This window comes from Rhineura floridana, chromosome 7 (genome assembly GCF_030035675.1).
Source record: "Rhineura floridana isolate rRhiFlo1 chromosome 7, rRhiFlo1.hap2, whole genome shotgun sequence".
NCBI lineage: Eukaryota > Metazoa > Chordata > Lepidosauria > Squamata > Rhineuridae > Rhineura > Rhineura floridana.
Genome location: NC_084486.1, coordinates 110,720,450 through 110,738,400, shown reverse-complemented (window position 1 = coordinate 110,738,400; position 17,951 = coordinate 110,720,450). Strand labels below are relative to the sequence as shown.

The 17,951-nt window shown below is 43.8% G+C and overlaps 2 protein-coding genes across 4 annotated transcripts in view; one reads left to right on the top strand and one right to left on the bottom strand.

Annotated features, from left to right (window-relative positions):
- Window positions 1–596: 596 nt before the first annotated feature.
- On the bottom strand, window positions 597–12,156 carry CCL20 (C-C motif chemokine ligand 20). Of its 2 annotated transcripts, none has more exons than XM_061636860.1 (4): window positions 11,756–12,156; window positions 2,881–2,995; window positions 1,668–1,745; window positions 597–1,176 (listed from the first exon to the last, which is right to left on the bottom strand). In XM_061636860.1, exons 1-4 carry the CDS (start codon window positions 11,793–11,795, stop codon window positions 1,137–1,139), a joined length of 273 nt encoding a protein of 90 aa, XP_061492844.1. In that variant the 5' UTR covers window positions 11,796–12,156; the 3' UTR covers window positions 597–1,136. The 2 variants fall into 2 exon arrangements, with proteins under 2 accessions (XP_061492844.1, XP_061492843.1); XM_061636859.1 differs by lacking the exon at window positions 11,756–12,156 and adding an exon at window positions 3,326–3,426.
- The window catches only part of SLC19A3 (solute carrier family 19 member 3), a 62,673-nt gene continuing 56,500 nt past the window's right edge, over window positions 11,779–17,951 (top strand). For both annotated transcript variants that reach the window (XM_061636858.1, XM_061636854.1), the window contains exon 1: window positions 11,779–12,234. The gene's annotated coding sequence lies outside the window, so the exon portion shown is untranslated. The remainder of the gene's footprint in view (window positions 12,235–17,951) is intronic.

The window sequence follows — 17,951 nt, the reverse complement described above, 5'->3', positions numbered from 1 at the left end:
CTGCTATGCAATCCTAGGTGGCTAACTAGGGTAGCACTCTTGTTCTTTGGTGCATGCGTGTTTACTGACAAAGAACCTCAGGCAATGAAAGGATGGAAGGAATTATTTTGAATTGAAAGACAAAACATAAGCCTGACAAGAAATGTCTAGCAAGAACAGAAAGTAGTGAGTAAGAATCTCGTGTGTACCAATTATCCCTTTTTACCAGGAAAAGACCCTATTTTCTGGCATATGTCCCTGGTACACTCATCCAATACCCAAAGGTAAAATAGGGAATACAACAACCCCCTTTTAAGATTCTGACAGGGCCTAGGGGACCAGTGCTTAAATTATGCAGAGGGGAAAATTAAGAGGACATTAATAACATTCACAAGCCCAAGCCCTTGACTCCCCCTCCCATTTTAGCCAAAAAATATGCCTCTCCCCTATAGCCTTCTAAAAATCAACCAAGAAGACTGGTACAAAAGATTAAGTAGGCTCCCCATGGCCCCAGTTCAGGCACTATCGAATGTCCATTTTAAGGGTCCCCTTGTCATTGTGCTCTTGTCTTCCCTTAGAACTAAATATTTAAAGTCTATACTACAGCATAAATAATATTATTGTACAATGCAAGTTTATTTGTTCATATTCCAGTTTTTCTCAAATATACTTAAAAGATTGTAACATAGATACATATCTCAATAAATGTATGGACAATAGTAATGTTTGGCGAACAATCACCCAAAAGCACATAATCCCCCCCAAAAGAAAGTTAAAGGTCCTAGTCAAGAGATAACATGCAATAAAATATTACAAATGACTAACACACATAATATCAGCAGCCTATTGCAAATGGCAGTGCTTATTACTGTTTACATCATATGACTGATGGGAAGCACACTTCATCCAGAGAGGCACATATTGTATATAATACAACTTAATATTTATCGATTAATCGCAAAATGTGAACCGATACAAGTGAACAAAGCAACTTAGATGGGATGCTTCATTCAAACAAGTACTTGATGCAATATGAATCAGTTTTTAAGCTTCCAGAGAATCCGGGGTTTAGTGGTCAACAAGCACACAACAGTGTACAGCACAACAATTTCAACCTAGTTTAGGTTCTTTGACCAGACTTTGCTTCTAGCTTCATTTCAAAAATGACGTAACTGTGACAGCTTCTTGAGTTTTCCACTGTAAAAATAATGGGACACAGATAAGCTTGAATTTCCCTCTCTTACATACAGCTCCTGTCTTACATACCAAGGGTAAGTAACCTATACTCTCCGGATGTTACTGGACCACAACCCCGTCTTCCCTGACCATTGACCATACTGGCTGGGGCTGTTGCAGCTGGAGTCCAACATCATCTGGAGGACCACAGGTTTCCCAACGCTGTCCTTCACCTATAACAGTGCAATCCTATACATGTCTAACAGAAGTTAGTGTCACTGGGTTCATTGGAACTTCCAAGTGTGCACAGGATTCCAGCCTTAAAGTACTACTTATTGCTACTACAGAAGTGAAGAATGAACATTTTAATTTCCAAATTGCGGCTCAGCAACCCTCCTCCAGCACAGCTGCTGTTTTACAGATACCTCCTATAGGCAGGCACCCAACCTCCCATAGTTAATAATCAGGCATTATAGCTTTGCCATGGCAACCAATTTCTCCCTCCTACCTACCTCAACCAGCGGAGGTGTTTCTGCACCCAGTGGTCTTCAGGGTTTGCACAAGCTCTCAAGCCATTCCTCATGTGAAAACTGGAAAAAGCATGAAGTATAATCAGATTTAAAAAAACCCAGTCACAGTAGAATAAAGTAGGAAGGTTGCTCTTCCAAGATAGCATAAATAAAATCAAAGTGTTATTAGGATTTCCCATCCACCCCCCCACCCCCAATATGTAGCACTGTCTTGCTGGATACAGTGCCTACTACATGGCATCTAGTCACCACAGAACGGATTGAAGATTTCAGGGAAATTTGTGGGTGTTTTTGGTGCAAAGATAGGTAGAAAGATATCCTGAAACCAACAAATGCACAAAATGGGGATGGGAGAGAAAAAGAGTACAGTAGGGTCCCATTTTACAGTGCTTTGCTTTATGGTGCTTTGCTAATGCGGCAGTCTCAATTAGACATGATTAGACTAAACCCCCACTCATACGGCACTTGTTCAGCTTTTACAGCAGTTTTCGGGCGTCGTGCACCATTCTATTCAACAAGCTCCGTTTTTCAGCAGGGGTCCGGAACGTAACCCGCCGTATGAGTGGGGCCCTACTGTAGTGTGTTTCATTGTTAGTGACAGCACAAACACTGTTCAGTAGGTTCCAATTATGCTTCCATGTTCCAGAAGACATCAGATCGAAATCCCAAATAGCTTTGGAAAGAGTTGCATTTGTAATGCAGTTTGACTGCATGGAAAATATGATATCTTTAAAAGGAGAGAATGTGAATTTCCCTGCTAGCTTTTGTTGTATTGTACAATTTGTTGCTCAACTGTTTTCAGTTGTGATCACCTGGAGAAGCTGAACGCTTCTGATCTGCAACAACAACCAACATTATGTACAATGTTACTCTATATTTGTGTACGCTATGGATAACAAATATGCCAGTATATAAAAAAATACTGAAAATAGCTCAACTACGTTTTGACTTTAGTTATGAGAAATGCCAATTCATGTACCATCTTAGATTTCAGGTATTGCAAGTTACATAGCGTTTTAAGAACTAAGGCATCAAAATAATGTTGTTTCATGGCCAGTGTAACTGTTGGGAAAAATTATTTGAAGGATTTTGGAGACCTTTTTTTTTTTAAGCTAAATAGATTCCTGGATTATTGGTCATCCCTTTTTATTGTCCTTCATTGATACCATTTTTTTCTTTCATTTTGTTCACTCACACGACAGCATTGATGTCACAGACTTCACTGGAAAGTTGTTCTGTGAATCCTATAATAGCCCGTCGAGGCAGAGGCTTCTTGGTATAGGAAAGACAGCAATCTTGATTGCTTTGGGCTGGAGTGAAAAGAAGAAGAAAATACATATTTAAGCGTAACATTGCATTGTAATGTATATCCTTGCCATGCCTAGTGTACACATTTTGGACCAGTTTGCTGCCAACTGGCAAACATTACAAAGAGTGCTCAACTACAACTTCCATTGTCCTTGGCCAGCTTAGCCAATGGTCAGGGATGATGAGAGCAGTATTTCATCAATGAGGTGAAGATCACTGTTCCAGACTACTACTGTGCTGTTTTTTCAAAGCCCTTGGGGATCTACCGTCTCTCATCTCAGTTTGCAGGGCACACATATCAGCATCACAAGGAGTCCAGAAATACTACTCACCTTCATTAGTGCCCAAGAGCAGCAGCAGACCCATCAGAATAGCTAAGGCCACATTCCTCAGGTTGAAGCCAATCATCATGAATGTGCTGCTGCTTATGCGCATCAGAAGAATCTGACTCTTCTGATCTGAGTGAGCTAGCTTCAGTCAGCCTACTTATAACACCTGTTTCAGAGTTCAGGAAATTCACCCAAGGGTGTGCTGCTTTGCAATTATGGGGATTTTCCTCTCGCCCCCTCTGCCTAGCTGAGTTTACAACACTGTTTGAGCACTGGTTTAATTAACATCTAGATCAGGGATAGAACATGCAGCCAGACAGAAGAGGAAATAGATCTGTTTTGTGACATCACTGTTTGCTGACAAAACACCCGAGGAGTGCTGGACTGTAGCAGGAACAGGAAAATCCAACATACTGCTTCCCACTCCTGCATGGGGGAAGCACACACCCTGTGATAAATTCCCTGCAATCTCAAGTGGGTGTTAAAAGGCTGTGGGGTTTTGTTATCTCTTTCCATGGCTTGTCTTTACTCTTTTCTTATATCATTTGCATGAAAATGTAGATGTACTGCCTTCAAGTTGATTCCGACATGGCGACCCTATGAATAGGGTTTTCATGAGGCTGAGAGGCAGTGACTGGCCCAAGGTCACCCACTGAGCTTCATGGCTATGTGGGGATCCAAATCCTGGTCTCCCAGGTTGTAGTCCAACACCTTAACCGCTACACCACACTGGCTCTCACCATTTGCATGAATGCTTTTTTTTTTAGTTTGCTTATGTAAACCACTCTGTGTGGTTTGCCTGATAAGTGGTATATAAATACTTTATGCATACAGGCTGGCTGAAGCTGATTTGATCAGACTGGAACCGCCAAATTGTTCTGTTTGCTAAAAGCCCCTGTATGTGCATGGCACCTTTAGATTATATCTACACCACACATTTAAAGCACATGTCTTCCACCAAAGTATCCTCAAAATTATAGTTTACCCCCACAAAGCTACCATTCCTAACAAACTAGAGTTCCCAGGATTCTCTGGGGGAAGCCATGTGCTTTAAATGTATGGTGTGGATGTGGTGTTTTAGATTGTCCTGGTTTTGCCACAGCTTTGCAACCCTGCAGCCTCAGCTGTTTCAGCAGCAGCAGACCCACACTCTCCCCTCAAAAGGCAAGGATCTCAGGAGAAGCACCCTATAAGGTGTGTACCCCTCTGGATGTAAAACACATGAGCATCTCTGATTACCAAGATAAATGTTATTGGTCTGGTACATTCTTGATAATTCACTCTAAATGCCAATTCACACAGCCATTTTAATAACTATCCACTCATGAAATTCCTCTTCCATTTGTGGACAGTGATCTTATGGTCAGGGGTAATTTCAGGCAATCAGCCTATCACTGGGTGAATACCACCAACCATTTGAGTAAGGGACATAATTCAAAGGCAGAGCACCTACTTTGCATGCAGAAGGTCCCAGGTTCAATTCCTGGCATCTCCAAGTAGGGCTGGGAGAGAATTGTGCCTGAAATCCTGGAGAGCTGCTGCCAGTCAGTGTGGACAATACTGAGCTTGATGGACCATTGGTATAAGGCAGCTTCCTATGTTCCATCCAAATCTGTCCTAACTTCAGTTCACAAACTGAGAAGTGAGTGGCTGGTGAAACATCCCAATGTCTATGTCATCCCTTACCATTGGCCATGGTGACTGGGGCTGATGGGAACTGGAGTCCAACAAGATCTGCAATGTCACAGGTTCTCCATCCTGGCCTATAATATACCACAGCCTAAATTATGGCATTTTCCATCTCTAACAAAGAATAGAGTTATGCTTGTATTAAATATAGAATGTTGATTATATTAAGCTGACAGCTAGGCTGCCATCTTAAAATGTAGTTTTTTTATGTGAAGGATCCAGATTTCCCATGAAAGCAAATTAAGCTATATTACTGCATTCTACTTATGCATATTTTATGCATTCTACATCTGTTCAAACGTTTCTCTATCCAGATACGGCCTATTGACTTTAATCCAAATATAGAAAGTGGAGTGTGTGGTGGGCGTACAGACCACAGGATCATTTGCCTGCCTGGTGCAAAGGTTGAAGATGTCACCCATCATCTAGATAGCTTGGTAGACTGTGATGGGGAGGAGTCTTTGGTTGTGGTGCACATTGGCAACAATGACATAGGGAAATGCAGTTGTATGGTCTTAGAAACAAAATTAGATTGCCGGGAGGGGGTGGGTGGATGAAGGCAAGACAGAGGATGAGGACCTGGACTGGGATGAACTGCTTGGAGAGGGGCCACGCAATGAATTGGACTTAGAGAGCACCCCGACACCCACCCTTGACAGCTCAGTCAGCACCGTCAGCCTGGCTCCAAGATACAGGTGGGTGATAAAAGTGTGGCTTTTGTCATGGCCCCGTCAGAGGACTCCTCAGATGAGGACAACTCGGGAGTAACAGCAGCAGACCCAGGAGCAGCAGGAGACACGGAGGAGCCTCCTGAGAATCCAGTTCCTTCTGCCCCTCAGCTGCACAGCACCCCAGGGACAGCAGAGGCCCTGCAGCCAGACACAGACAGTGAACAGGATACTCCCCCCTCACCGGCAGAACGTAGACAGCAGAAGGTCAGGCAGAAGAGAGGCAGGCCTGTCTCCTTAAGGCCCAAACGCTGAGGGCTCACACCTGCTGTCCATCCTGCTCTTTATAAGGCACACCTTGGCTGCAGCTTGTTGCTGACTGCAATGTCAGGCGTGGCTTTGTGTAGACCTAGTTTCCCTGCAGCATCTCTTTGACTGACCTCCTTGGCAATTGATCCCGGACCTCCACTGACCTCGCTTCTGGACTTCTGACTCGGCAAGTACGCTTCGGATAGGCCTGGCAGATTTACAACCTGACTGCTGGCTAAGGACTTTCCTTCCCTGCCAAAGACCCAGGAATTTCCAGCCCCCCCTGACACTGCTGAGGCAGTGTAGAGCTGACAGCTTTCAACACTCTACTTGCCGACTTGGGTACCCTGCCACAAGCTCAGAGGGTGGGACCCTTCGAAGTAGAGACACAGGTCAACACAATTGCCTTTTGTTTACATTTGCCCACCTCCATAAAAATCCACCTAGTGCTTCACCGCTCGTTGTTCACTCCAGAGAAGCCACTGGATCCCAATTGTGTAACCAAAATCCAGCCTCCACCTTTCATGGTTAACGGACAAGAGGAGTACAAGGTAGTGCAGATCCTCTACGCTCGCTCGTCGGTGCGAAGGAAGCTGCAGTATCTAATTCACTAGTGAGACTACAATCAGAAGGAAAGATCCTAGGAAGCGGCAACAGACGTCCATGAGCTGGATTTGATGAGAGAGTTCCATGAAGCTTATCCAGACAAGCCCAGGCCCCTGGGGTGTGGGGGAATTAGGCATGGGGGCCCGATGTTGTGAGCCCTGTGGGGAGGGGGTGGGTGGATGAAGGCAAGACAGAGGATGAGGATCTGGACTGAGATGGACTGCTTGGGGAGGGGCCAAGCAATGGATTAGACTTAGAGACCGCCCCGACACCCACCATTGACAGCTCAGTCCCTGCAACTCCAGACTCCTCTGTGGGGATGCAACCTGACCAATCAGACGCTTCCCTGGCAGTTGCACCATCGCCTTCCCTGACTGAACTGACACCTAGCGCCCCCCCCCATCAGAAGGGGAAGCCGAAACACTGACCGAAGCTCCACCTTTGCTCCCTGCTTGAAGACGCTTGAAGTGGGAGATTCATCAGACCCAGCTAAAGTGGAGTTTTCGTCTGCGTGCACGTTCCCAGCCTACTTAAGTGGTTGTGGGAGGGGGAGACAGTTGCTGAGTCAACGTCTGGCAGTTGCAAAGTCATTCTTAGCTAGTGCTAGAAAGATGCTGAGTTCCTACAAAGAGTAGCTAGTTACATGAGGCGCTCTGTACTGCAGCTATCTATTACTTTGATAAAAAGAGAAAAAGCCACTGTTAAGTCTGAGTCTCTCAACTTCGGACAGGACATGTAGGGTACTGAAAGCCAAGACCTCCAAGGTAGCATTCTCTGAAATGCTACTGGTTCCACGTGCAGGGCAATCTAGACAGATGCAGCTAGACAGTAGTCTCAATGCGTGTATGAGACAATGGTTTCGGGAGGAGGGGTTTGGATTTGTTAGGTACTGGGGAACATTTTAGAACAAGTTGGGCCTGTATAAAAAGGACGGGCTCCACTTGAACTCGGATGGAACCAGACTGCTGGTGCTTAAAATCAAAATGGTGGCAAAAAAAGCTTTTAAACTTATGGGGGGGAGGGGAAGCTGAGGAGGATCTGGTTCGGGACAAATCTCCCCCCCTGGGATAAAGACCAAAAAAAAATGATGGAAACTTAAACAGGGTAGGCCACATGCCAAAACAAAAGTGCCAAAGACACTTGAAAGACACTGTATAAAAGTGTTTATATGTTTATGCTAGAAGCCTCCAAGCCAAGATGGGAGAACTAGAGTGCTTGGTCTCAGAGGACAGCATTGATATAGTGAGCGTAACGGAAACCTGTTGAAACAGAGAAAACCAGTGGGACACAGTTATCCCTGGATAGAAACTATGTCAGAAGGCCAAGGAAGGACGTATTGGAGGTGGTGTTGCTCTATATGTGATAGAGTGCATTGAAGGTTCTATATGTGAAAGAGGACATTGAATCCAAGCTAGAAATCCCAAAAGAGGAAGACTCCTCCACATAATGGTTGTGGGTGGTGATACCAAGCCCCAAGAGTAATTTAGTACTGGGGACATTCTGTTGTCCCCCAATCAAAATGCTCAGAGAGATCTCGAGATGAAAAATGAAATTGAGGATGTATCCTAACTAGGAAATGTAGTAATGGGTGACTTCAACTATCCTTACATAGGCTAGCTGCATAAGGGTCCCAGTCACAACAAAGAAGCAAAATTTCTAGATACCCTAAATATCTGTGCCCTAGAACAGCTGGTCATGGAACCGACTGACAGAAAGTATTGTGAAAGATAAAATAACCAAGCAGATAGAAGAATAAGTCTCGCTGAAGCAAAGCCTTCTGCAAGCGTAAATCTTGTCATACCAACCTATTTGAGTTCCTTGAGAGTGTCAACAAGCATATAGATAGAGGTGATCCAATTGACATAGTGTACTTGGACTTTCAAAAAGATTTCGACAAGGTATCTTACCAAAGACTCCTGAGTGGGCTTAGCAGACATGGAATAAGAGGAGAGGGCCTCGTGTGGACCAGGAACTGGTTAACCACATGAAGCAAGAGAATAGGAATAAATGGACAGTTCTCCCAATGGAGGAATGTAGAAAGTGGAGTCCCCAAAGGATCAGTTTTGGGATCTGTGCTTTTTAACTTGTTCATAAAAGATCTGGAGTTAGGGGTGAGCAATGAGATGGCCAAATTTGCAGATGATACTAAATTGTTCAGGGTTGTTCAAGCAAAGAGAGATTATGAAGAGCTCCAAAAGGACCTCTCTGAACTCAGTGAATGGATGGTAAAATGGCAAATGCAATTTAATGTGCGCAAGTGTAAAGAATGCACATCAGGACAAAAAATATTAATTTTACATATACGCTAATGGGGTCTGAGCTGGTGGTGAATTACCAGGAACAAGACCTTGGGGTCATAATGGATAGCTCAATGAAGATGTTGATCCAGTGTGCGGCAGCTGTGAAGAAGGAAAATTCCATGCTAGGGATAATTAGTTAAAGTACTGAAAATAAAACAGCTGATATAATACTGTTATACAAATCTATGGTACAACCACATTTGGAATACTGTATACATTTCTGGTCGCCTCAAATATGATATTGTAGAGTTGGAAAAGGTTCAAAAAAGGGCAACCAATATGATCAAGGGACAGACCAACTCCCCTATGAGGAAAGGTTGCAGCCTTTGAGATTTTTTAGTTTAGAGAAAAGGCAAGTAAGAGGTAACATGTTTATCAAATTAAGCATGGCACGAGGAGAGTGGATAGTGAGATGTTTTTCCCCCTCTCATAAGACTAGAATTTGTGGGCATCCAACGAAGCTGTATGTTGGAAGATTCAAGACAGACAAAAGAAAGTCCTTCACGCAGTGCATAGTTCAGCTATGAAATTTAATCCCACATGAGGCTGTGATGGCCATCAACTTGGATGGCTTTAAAAGAGGATTAGACAAATACATAAGGCTATCATTGGCTATTAGCTATAATGGCTACGCTCTGCCTCCACAGTCCACAGGGGGAGTGCACTTGTGCTCAGGTCCTGCTGCTGGGCTTTCTGTGTACATCTGGTTGACCATTGTGAGAACAGGAGGCTGCACTAAATGAGTCATTGGCCTGATCCAGCAGACTCTTCTTATCTTCAAGTGACAGAGATGACTCTAGGAGTACCCCAGGCTATGCACCTGCTCCTTCAAGTAAGCCCTTCTAGAACAAGATGCTCTTCCAAATCTTGGACTCAAGAACCACCCATCCTCAGCATCTCCATCTTGTCTAAGATTCAGTATCATTTTATTGGCCCACATCCAGTCTGTTACCACCTCTAGATACTGGTTTAACACCTGCAATATCTGCCCAGAGGTCAAAGAAAAATCGCCCATTATTACTCTCTGAAACCATCCCTGAAGATAGAAGCAGAACCACTGTTGAAGGTGTTCCAGGAGGATGCTATGGTCTATGGTATCACAAGCCACTGAGAAGTCAAGGAGAATCAACAGGATTGTATTCCCTCTCTGTCCTGACAAAAGTAATCAGGCCAATCAAAGCAATGTCAGGGCCAAATCCAGGCTTGAAGCTGGATTCAAATAGTTCTAGGTACCTTAATTTTCCAGGGCTGCACAATCTTAATGGGTCCCACATTTCTGCAGATGGGTGCTTCCACTATCAATCCAAATTTCATCAAGAAATTAGCCATCCATGACAATGGGCTCACCACAAACTCCCCTACCAATGGATCTCTGCCTTCCCACTGTCACAAAGACAAGATTCAGAGTGCCTCTGACTACATGGGTTGGGTTAGAAGTATAGAACCAAAAAAGTACTGATTTGAAAGGTCCAGGCAATGCATTTTGAAAACAGAGAATGTCTAGAACAAATCAGTTACAAATTTTTGTTACAAGTATTTTAATTAATTAATAAAACTCCTGACCCTGATTATGCCCTGGGAGTATTATTTTGGCCTGCAAGTATGCCTTGTACTTCAGGGAAATTCCACCTTATGCTACAATATTGTCAGGGCATGGAGAGTGCATTTGGAAAATCCCAGCTTAATGAAATGCAAACCAAGAGAGAATAGACTTTGTGTCAGGTTAAATATTCCAGTCAATTGCTCAGGCTTTTCCTGTTTTTAGTTATAAAAGGTAAACAGGTGGGGAGGATAAGTTTACCTTTTTCTCTGCCTTTCATGGAAATTAAACTTCCCCTCTCCACCACCAATCCACCCCATGATTCAGAGGCTTCCCTGTAGCTTTTACATAACAAAAACACACATGCATTAATTGCGCTCACACAATTAACATTAGTTTGGCCCAGAGATACAACTATGTGCCCTACTCAAATGCAAACATCCTATGGACCACTTGAAAGTCACTGAGGATTTTGGTGGATCACAAAGGAAGCCAATGTAGAGGAAGCCGGTGTAAGTGGTGTGGGAAGCAGCCAGGGAGCGCCAGCACTGGAATGCAAACACACACCCCCATATGGAGGTGGAGCCTGTGTGCAGCACCCATAGCAACAGACAGCCCTTCCATTGTTTGCCCCATCACAGTTCTCATCACCACTGCTTTATCGCCCCCTCCTCCTTCCCAACAGTGTCCTGGCCCATTCCAACATCCCTTGTCTCATGTGGAGGGGGCAGACAGTAGGGTCCCCATCCCTGCTTTTGGGGCCGGGCTGGGTATCCCTCCCCTCACCATGGTTGTTGCCATCCTTGACGTTGCTGTTGCCCCCACCACTGTCATCGGGGGGCCTCCACCATGATCACCATTCCCTGGGGCCCCAGCGGGATCAGAAGCAGCATGGGAAAGGTGTGGCAATGCTGGGAGAACGAACTGCCCATCTGGGGAAGCAGGGGAGGGGAGGGTGGCCTAGTGGGGGGGGAGGGAGAGCTGCCTGGCTGTGGCAGCAGGGGCGGAAGGGAACTGCTGGAGGACCGGGCTCATCGGGGAGCAGAACCAGCTCCAGGATCTCCTCTATCAAGTGCTTGGCACATCCCAAGATGAGGAACTCACTGGGGCTGAAGCTTCCAGGGACGAGTGCAGCACTGGGGGCTCAGGATCTGCTGCCAAGGGTACCTTGGACGTGCCAGGCAGATGTTCTAGATCTGGATCAGGAACCGTGGGCGTGGATGGGGAAGCAAGAGGGAGGGCCTGCAACAGCTGGTCCTGAGGTACTTGCTGCATCAATACCGCCACCTCTGAAGGGCTGTGCAGCCAGGGGCGTAACTACCTGGGTGCGGGGAGTGTGGACCGCACCAAGGTGACACCATGAGAGGGGGTGTCACCCAGAGCCGCCGCCCCGCCCCTAGGCACCAGGAAGCAGGGCAGGTGGACAGCGGAGAGCTGCTCTGTTCTGTTCGTGCGGCGCGCGCAGAGCGCGCTAGCACGTGAGGGAGGTGTGAGCGTGAGCGCTGTGAGGGAAGGGCGCTGGGCGTCGTTGCAGTGACTGTTACCAGGCTGAGGCACGTGAGGAAGGCGTGAGGGAAAGGCGCAGGGTGGATCTCCCACGCGACGGGGCCTCAACTCCACCGGCGTTGCAGCCTGTTGAGCGAGAGAGGATCATTTGCCACGGCCATTGGAGGGTCTCGGGGCGCTGTTACGTTGAGCTGCTTTTCTTTTGGAGTTCCAGACAGCTGCGTCTATTGCCCGCATTCCAATGGCTCTGGCGTCATCACCCTTGAAAGTCTGCGTCGTGGGCTCAGGAAACTGGTGAGCAAGCGGGGGGGGCATTGAGTCGAGAAGGTACCGGGGCATCGAGAGGAACCTGTGCTTCCTTATCCTCAGCCCTGGTTGCTTTGATGTCTAGAGGGCAGGTGGAGGTGGGGGAAAAGGTGTTTATTCCTCCCCCCGACTCTGTCATTATATTTCTTTCCTATCAAAGAACCCACTGCATGGCTGCAAATAAAAGTGACAGTCGGAAAAACGGGACACGGGCAGTGAGACTTTTACTTCCTTGTTGGACAGTAGAACTGTTACATCCCTTAAGAAGTTTTTCAAATGTATTTAACGCCTGATCGTACAGTTTACCCTCTTTTATTTTTTTAATGGAAATATAGTTTTTCCCACATGGGTAAGAGTTTGGGGTTGTTTTTTTAGCGCTTAGATGCTGGGCCTGACTGCTCGCCTTTTCTTCTCGTTCTGGTTCATGATGCCTTAAACCTGATGCAAAATGATGGCCTTATGGCATCACCAGTTTGCATGTCTAACTGAGACGGCTTGCAAAATCAACACACGTGGGCACGATGCAACCCACAAAATTCAGTGCAACATTGTTACGTTCAAATAGAGAACTCATTTTCTGTGTGAGGAATTCTTGTGTAGCGAAAATGGCACCATCCACGCACAAGAGAGAGCTATTGGCAAGAACGCCAAGATTTATAGAAGAATGAAAAAAGTGGGGTGGGTGAGAAATCAAAACAGTCCAATGAAGAATGAGCATGCTCAGTGGTTGTGGGAATGGTGACGGTTGTGGGAGGGAAATGGAATGGAAGTATCCTAGAAATGGATATGGCTGGCTGGCACATTAAGCAGGAGTGCTCCACATGTGCAACATTTTCTTGCAGGCCCCATTTGTTATTTATTTTGTGTGTTTGTATATCATCCCCCCCTCGCAGGGACCCAGGGTGAAGTATGTTTCTCTCCCCCGCCCTTACTCCACTTTATCCTCACAGCAACTCTGAGTTTTGGCTGAGAAATAGTGACTGATCCAAGGTCACCCAGTGAATTGCATGTCTGAGTAGGGATTTGAATCTGGCTTTCATGGGTTCTAGTCCAATATGTAAACCATTATACGCCAGTGGCTCTCATTTGTTTTGCATGATGGTGTCTTTCAAATGAATGTGCTCTAGATATATAGTAAAATGAATGCAGGTCCATCATGTTTCACTTTCTGTGATAAGACCATGCCCCACAATATCTTAAATACTCTACTTACAAACTAGATGCATTTGTTTCAGAATGCTATTTATTATCCCCAAGAGCAATGCACGTTTCCCTATGTTGTTTGTAATCTGAATGTGAGACCTAAATTGGCTAAAATTAACATCTTGATTTTAATAAATAGACACTTAACCATTCCATTTTCTATCTCACATTACCAACATTCATGAGTGATGCTAAGAAAACCTTCTACTCTAGTAAGTATTACTTGTAGAACTCCCGTTTGTCAGCTTTGTCTGCATGCTTTCTTGGAATACATGGAGGGAAAGGGAGATCACGCCAGCGAGCACCACCCTCAGCCTCTGTAGATTTGTCAGAAGGTGAGAAAGCACATGGAAAAATGCCCTGTCTGCATACATGCACATAGAGCCCATATTCGGGATTTGGACCCCTAGCCCTGTTCTCCCCTTATCCTCCATATGTACTCAGCAATTGGAGGAGGAATTGGAACATGCCAGCTGGCCCCAGCCCAAACATCTCTGCAGATCTATGAGTCCTACAGTTTAACCCATGTGCATTCATCTAAAGTTGTGAACAGGATCATCTGCACAAACTGGTATGTGTATATAAGTTTTCTTGAATTTCAAAGCTTGATGTGACCAAGGTTCCCAGTAGCACATAGAGCTCTGTGCATACATGTAGTTTCCCTTCTCACCTTTGGCTGAGATTTATGTAATCTATCTATTTAATCTAATCTCTGAAGCACCTCAAAACAGTTTCATAATACAATCAAAACATACATAAAACAACTGCACATATAAAAACAATTAGATGTATGAAAATAGTTAAGACAATTACATATTTTTTTTTTTAAAAAGGCTTAAAAACATATTAAAAAGCAATTCCAACACAGACTCAGACTGGGATAAGGTCTCAACTTAAAAGAACAAGTTCCTTATCACTTGAGGCTGTAGTTCTCTGCACACTTCCCAGTTTGAGTAAGCCCCATTGAACACATTGGGACTTGCTTCTGAGTAAACAAACATCGGATTGCACTATAAATATCTTTACAGATTGTGTAATTCATAAACATATTTGAGAGTCATGTTTATATAAATATTTCTACATACTGTGTCCCAATAAGTATTTGATTTCACACTATGGTTGTAGATTATTTTTTCCTCTACATTTTAAGTGTGCCCTTCTTCCTGGGGGTGGTCATGGTTCTCCGTTGTTTTCATCCTGAGGGGAGGATAGGCTGAGAGATGGTGAGTAGCACATTTAAGGTCTCTTCACCTCCCCCCCCTTTTTATTTGTATTTATTTTATATTTCTCCAATATCTTCCCCTGGCTGTTTTTATGTATTTTAAATATTTTTAGATTAAATAAATAGGAAATCATAATTGTGAACCTCCCTAAAAGCAATTTACCTATCCTTATGTTTTGGCAAAGTGATGGTGTGAAGGCATGCTGGTAGAAGAAGAGACCATGTCTGAGGCATGTTATAAGGTGTTTGAGGACTTTGTCACACATTACTTTTTGAGACTTGTAGATTCATGTTGGAAAGAACACGTGCACATATTGAATGGTGGCTTGGGTGCTGTTTTTTCAGTCTACGCTGCATGCGTAGGGAAGGTGATACATCATCTGGCAGCTAGCTTCATAACATGAGAATGAAAAACATTTGGATCACCATTCACTTGTTTACTTTTCTCATTATTGAGACCACTTCATATATTACTTTTTCATACACAGAAATTTAATCTTTGTATAGGAAAAAGTATTTAGTAAAATATGAAGGACAGTGGCTGCCCAGTCAGTATAACCACTGCACAAGATCTACTCAGCCACTGTAATTACCTTTTTGTTTTGAGTGCCCTTTTGTCTGGGTCTTGGTTCAGGACATTGTGTTATGGAAAACCAAAGTCTGTGTGAAAGTACATATTTGGGAATGCCATCAGTGTAATCCTAAACACATTTAATAAATAATATCGAACTTGCACATCACAAAATATATTACAGTCCTGTCCATAAGCACCAGGAGGGTAGTCGCCCAGGGGGTCTTAGTCCCTCTGCTTTTTTGGGAGCAGGGTCCCTATGTCTCCAAGCATCCTACAGTCAGCATGAAAAGGGAGTGTGTTAGTCACTGAGAAGAGTCTTCTAATAGGCTTCCTTGCCTTTCCTGCTGATTGGAGCTAATCAGAGTGAAAGGAGGTGAGTCAGCCACTGAGAAGACTCTTCTCAGTTGCTAACGCTCTCCACTTACATGCTGATTGGCTCCTAGAGATGTTTGTTGTTGTGAGAGAATGCATTAACAAAGATCTCATTCTTAATCCAGGAGCAAAAAAAGGTGTATTGTGGCTGCAACTATCATGAAGGGACTCTGCACTTCTGAATTTTCTGCTAAACAACTGTTAAATACCTATGTAACTTTGTGTCTGGAGACTTATTATTAAGAATCACTTTCCATAATTGTAAGGAGGTATGTCCACACGCAAGCATCCCAGGCACCTAAATGAGGGGTGAGAGCAGCATAGGGACATAAGCAGATGTCTTATACCAGGGGTTCCCAAACTTTTCTTCTACATAGACCACTTGAAAATTGCTAGGGTCTGAAAGTATCTGAAAATTTACTATGGACATATGCAAGATAATTAACTCCCATTAGTGATAAGAGCAAGAATTTGGGCTGTGCGTATTATATTGTAATTTAAAGGTGTAATTTTAATTTTGCTAGTTGTTTATGTCACTACTATTGCCATTACATTCAGTGATATCTGGGAATTACGATTTACGAGTAACATTAGTACAAAAATCATTACTAAGGATTTTGTATGGTCTGGTACGGGAGGAGGTCCATGGGGGTGACACCATGAGGTACCGCACCGGGTGACACCAACCCTAGTGACGCCACTGTGTGCGGCACCAGGGACCCTGCATGGGGTGGGGGAGAGAGGGAGAGGGGGAACAAGCATCACACCACGCCATGGACATGCACTCCCCGCCCATAGAATTCAAACTGTAATACAATAAAATACAATATAAGAAATAAAAGAAGCAATACAATACAATTACAAATCAGTATTAATATTTAATGCAGGCATGCCACAGACCACTTGAATGAAAGTCATGGACCACAGTTTGGGAACCCCTGTTCTAGACATTCTCTATTTTCATAATTAATTACTTGGACTTAGGGATGGGGCAGAAATTCAATTCAGTTTGCATTTAAAGCTGGATCTATCAAATTGGCGCTTTCCAAAATAAAATGAGAATTGAAAAACAGTCATCCTTCAAAATTCTCACAAATCCAAATTTGACAATGCAGTTCTTCAACTAAACCATGGTTACAAAAATGCATATATTATTGGAAAGTGTGCATAAAAATGAATATATTAGTGAAAATAACATACAAAAGTGAATTATATTAGGAGAAATTGCTTGACAAAATGTGTTCATTAGTCAAAGCTGCATACAAAAAAGTATTCATTCACACTAAATTGCTGAAGAATTCTTATGAGGATTTAAAAAAAAATGAGCAAATTGCTGCAGAACTGAATTTAAGGTTGGAAAAATGAGAAAGGGGGAGAACTGAAATTGACAGATCCTTCCATCTCTATCTGCACCTTCCATTTCCTGGATCTACTCTAACATGGAAATGCTAGACTACTGTTGGAAGCCAAAGAGGAAAAAACAGCTAACAAAGAATGTTAAGCTTCTTGTCAATTTTAGGGGCTGAGTATTATCATCATCATTACTATTTCTGGGGTAAATGCAGTGTGGTGTTTATTTGATTTATCATTTTAGATTAACACACAAGATTGTTAGGGAGTTTCCATAATTACTGATGATCTTTTGAATATGACCTCATACAGGTGTTTTACTATCTCGAGCAGTTGCTTTATGAAAGTTCTTTGGCAGCACCACAAAATAATTGAAGGCACAGGCTAAAGACAATAGATCACTGTGATTCTGGAATAGGTCAGATGCTCAGGTTGTATAAAATTGGCTAGGCTCCATTTCTCTCCACCCACAAAAAAGGGGGGTAGGGGAATTTTTCCCTGAAGAAAGGGAGAAGAAAAGGACTGATTGAGAATCCAGTAAACTCTTTATGCATTTTGTTCTTGCAATTACATTGCAACATAACCTTACTCTAGTTTCTAATGCCACACCTAAAGCTATTATGAAAAAAGAAGAGGGAGGAGGGGAAACCATTTACTGAAGTATAGACAAGGAAGAAAGGCTTGAAGGCAGGAAGAGCAAAGTCCCGAGTATAACTTCCGATTGCAAGGACTGTACTGCACAAAGGAGTGTAGGAAGCTGTCCCTAGAATAAAGCCAAACTGAAGAGATGTATGGTGCTGTGCGCTGATGTAATTTGGAGCAGGACCAACTCCCTCAAATTCTCCTCTGTGCCTTTTCAAAAGGCTCTGTCATGTCATGCTGGAAGGCTTAATCCTTAACACTGTAATGTGCTGGCCTAACACAGCGCACTTCACAAATATTTTCTCAGAATTTCCTCTAGAGCAAAGCCAACATTTCTCAGAA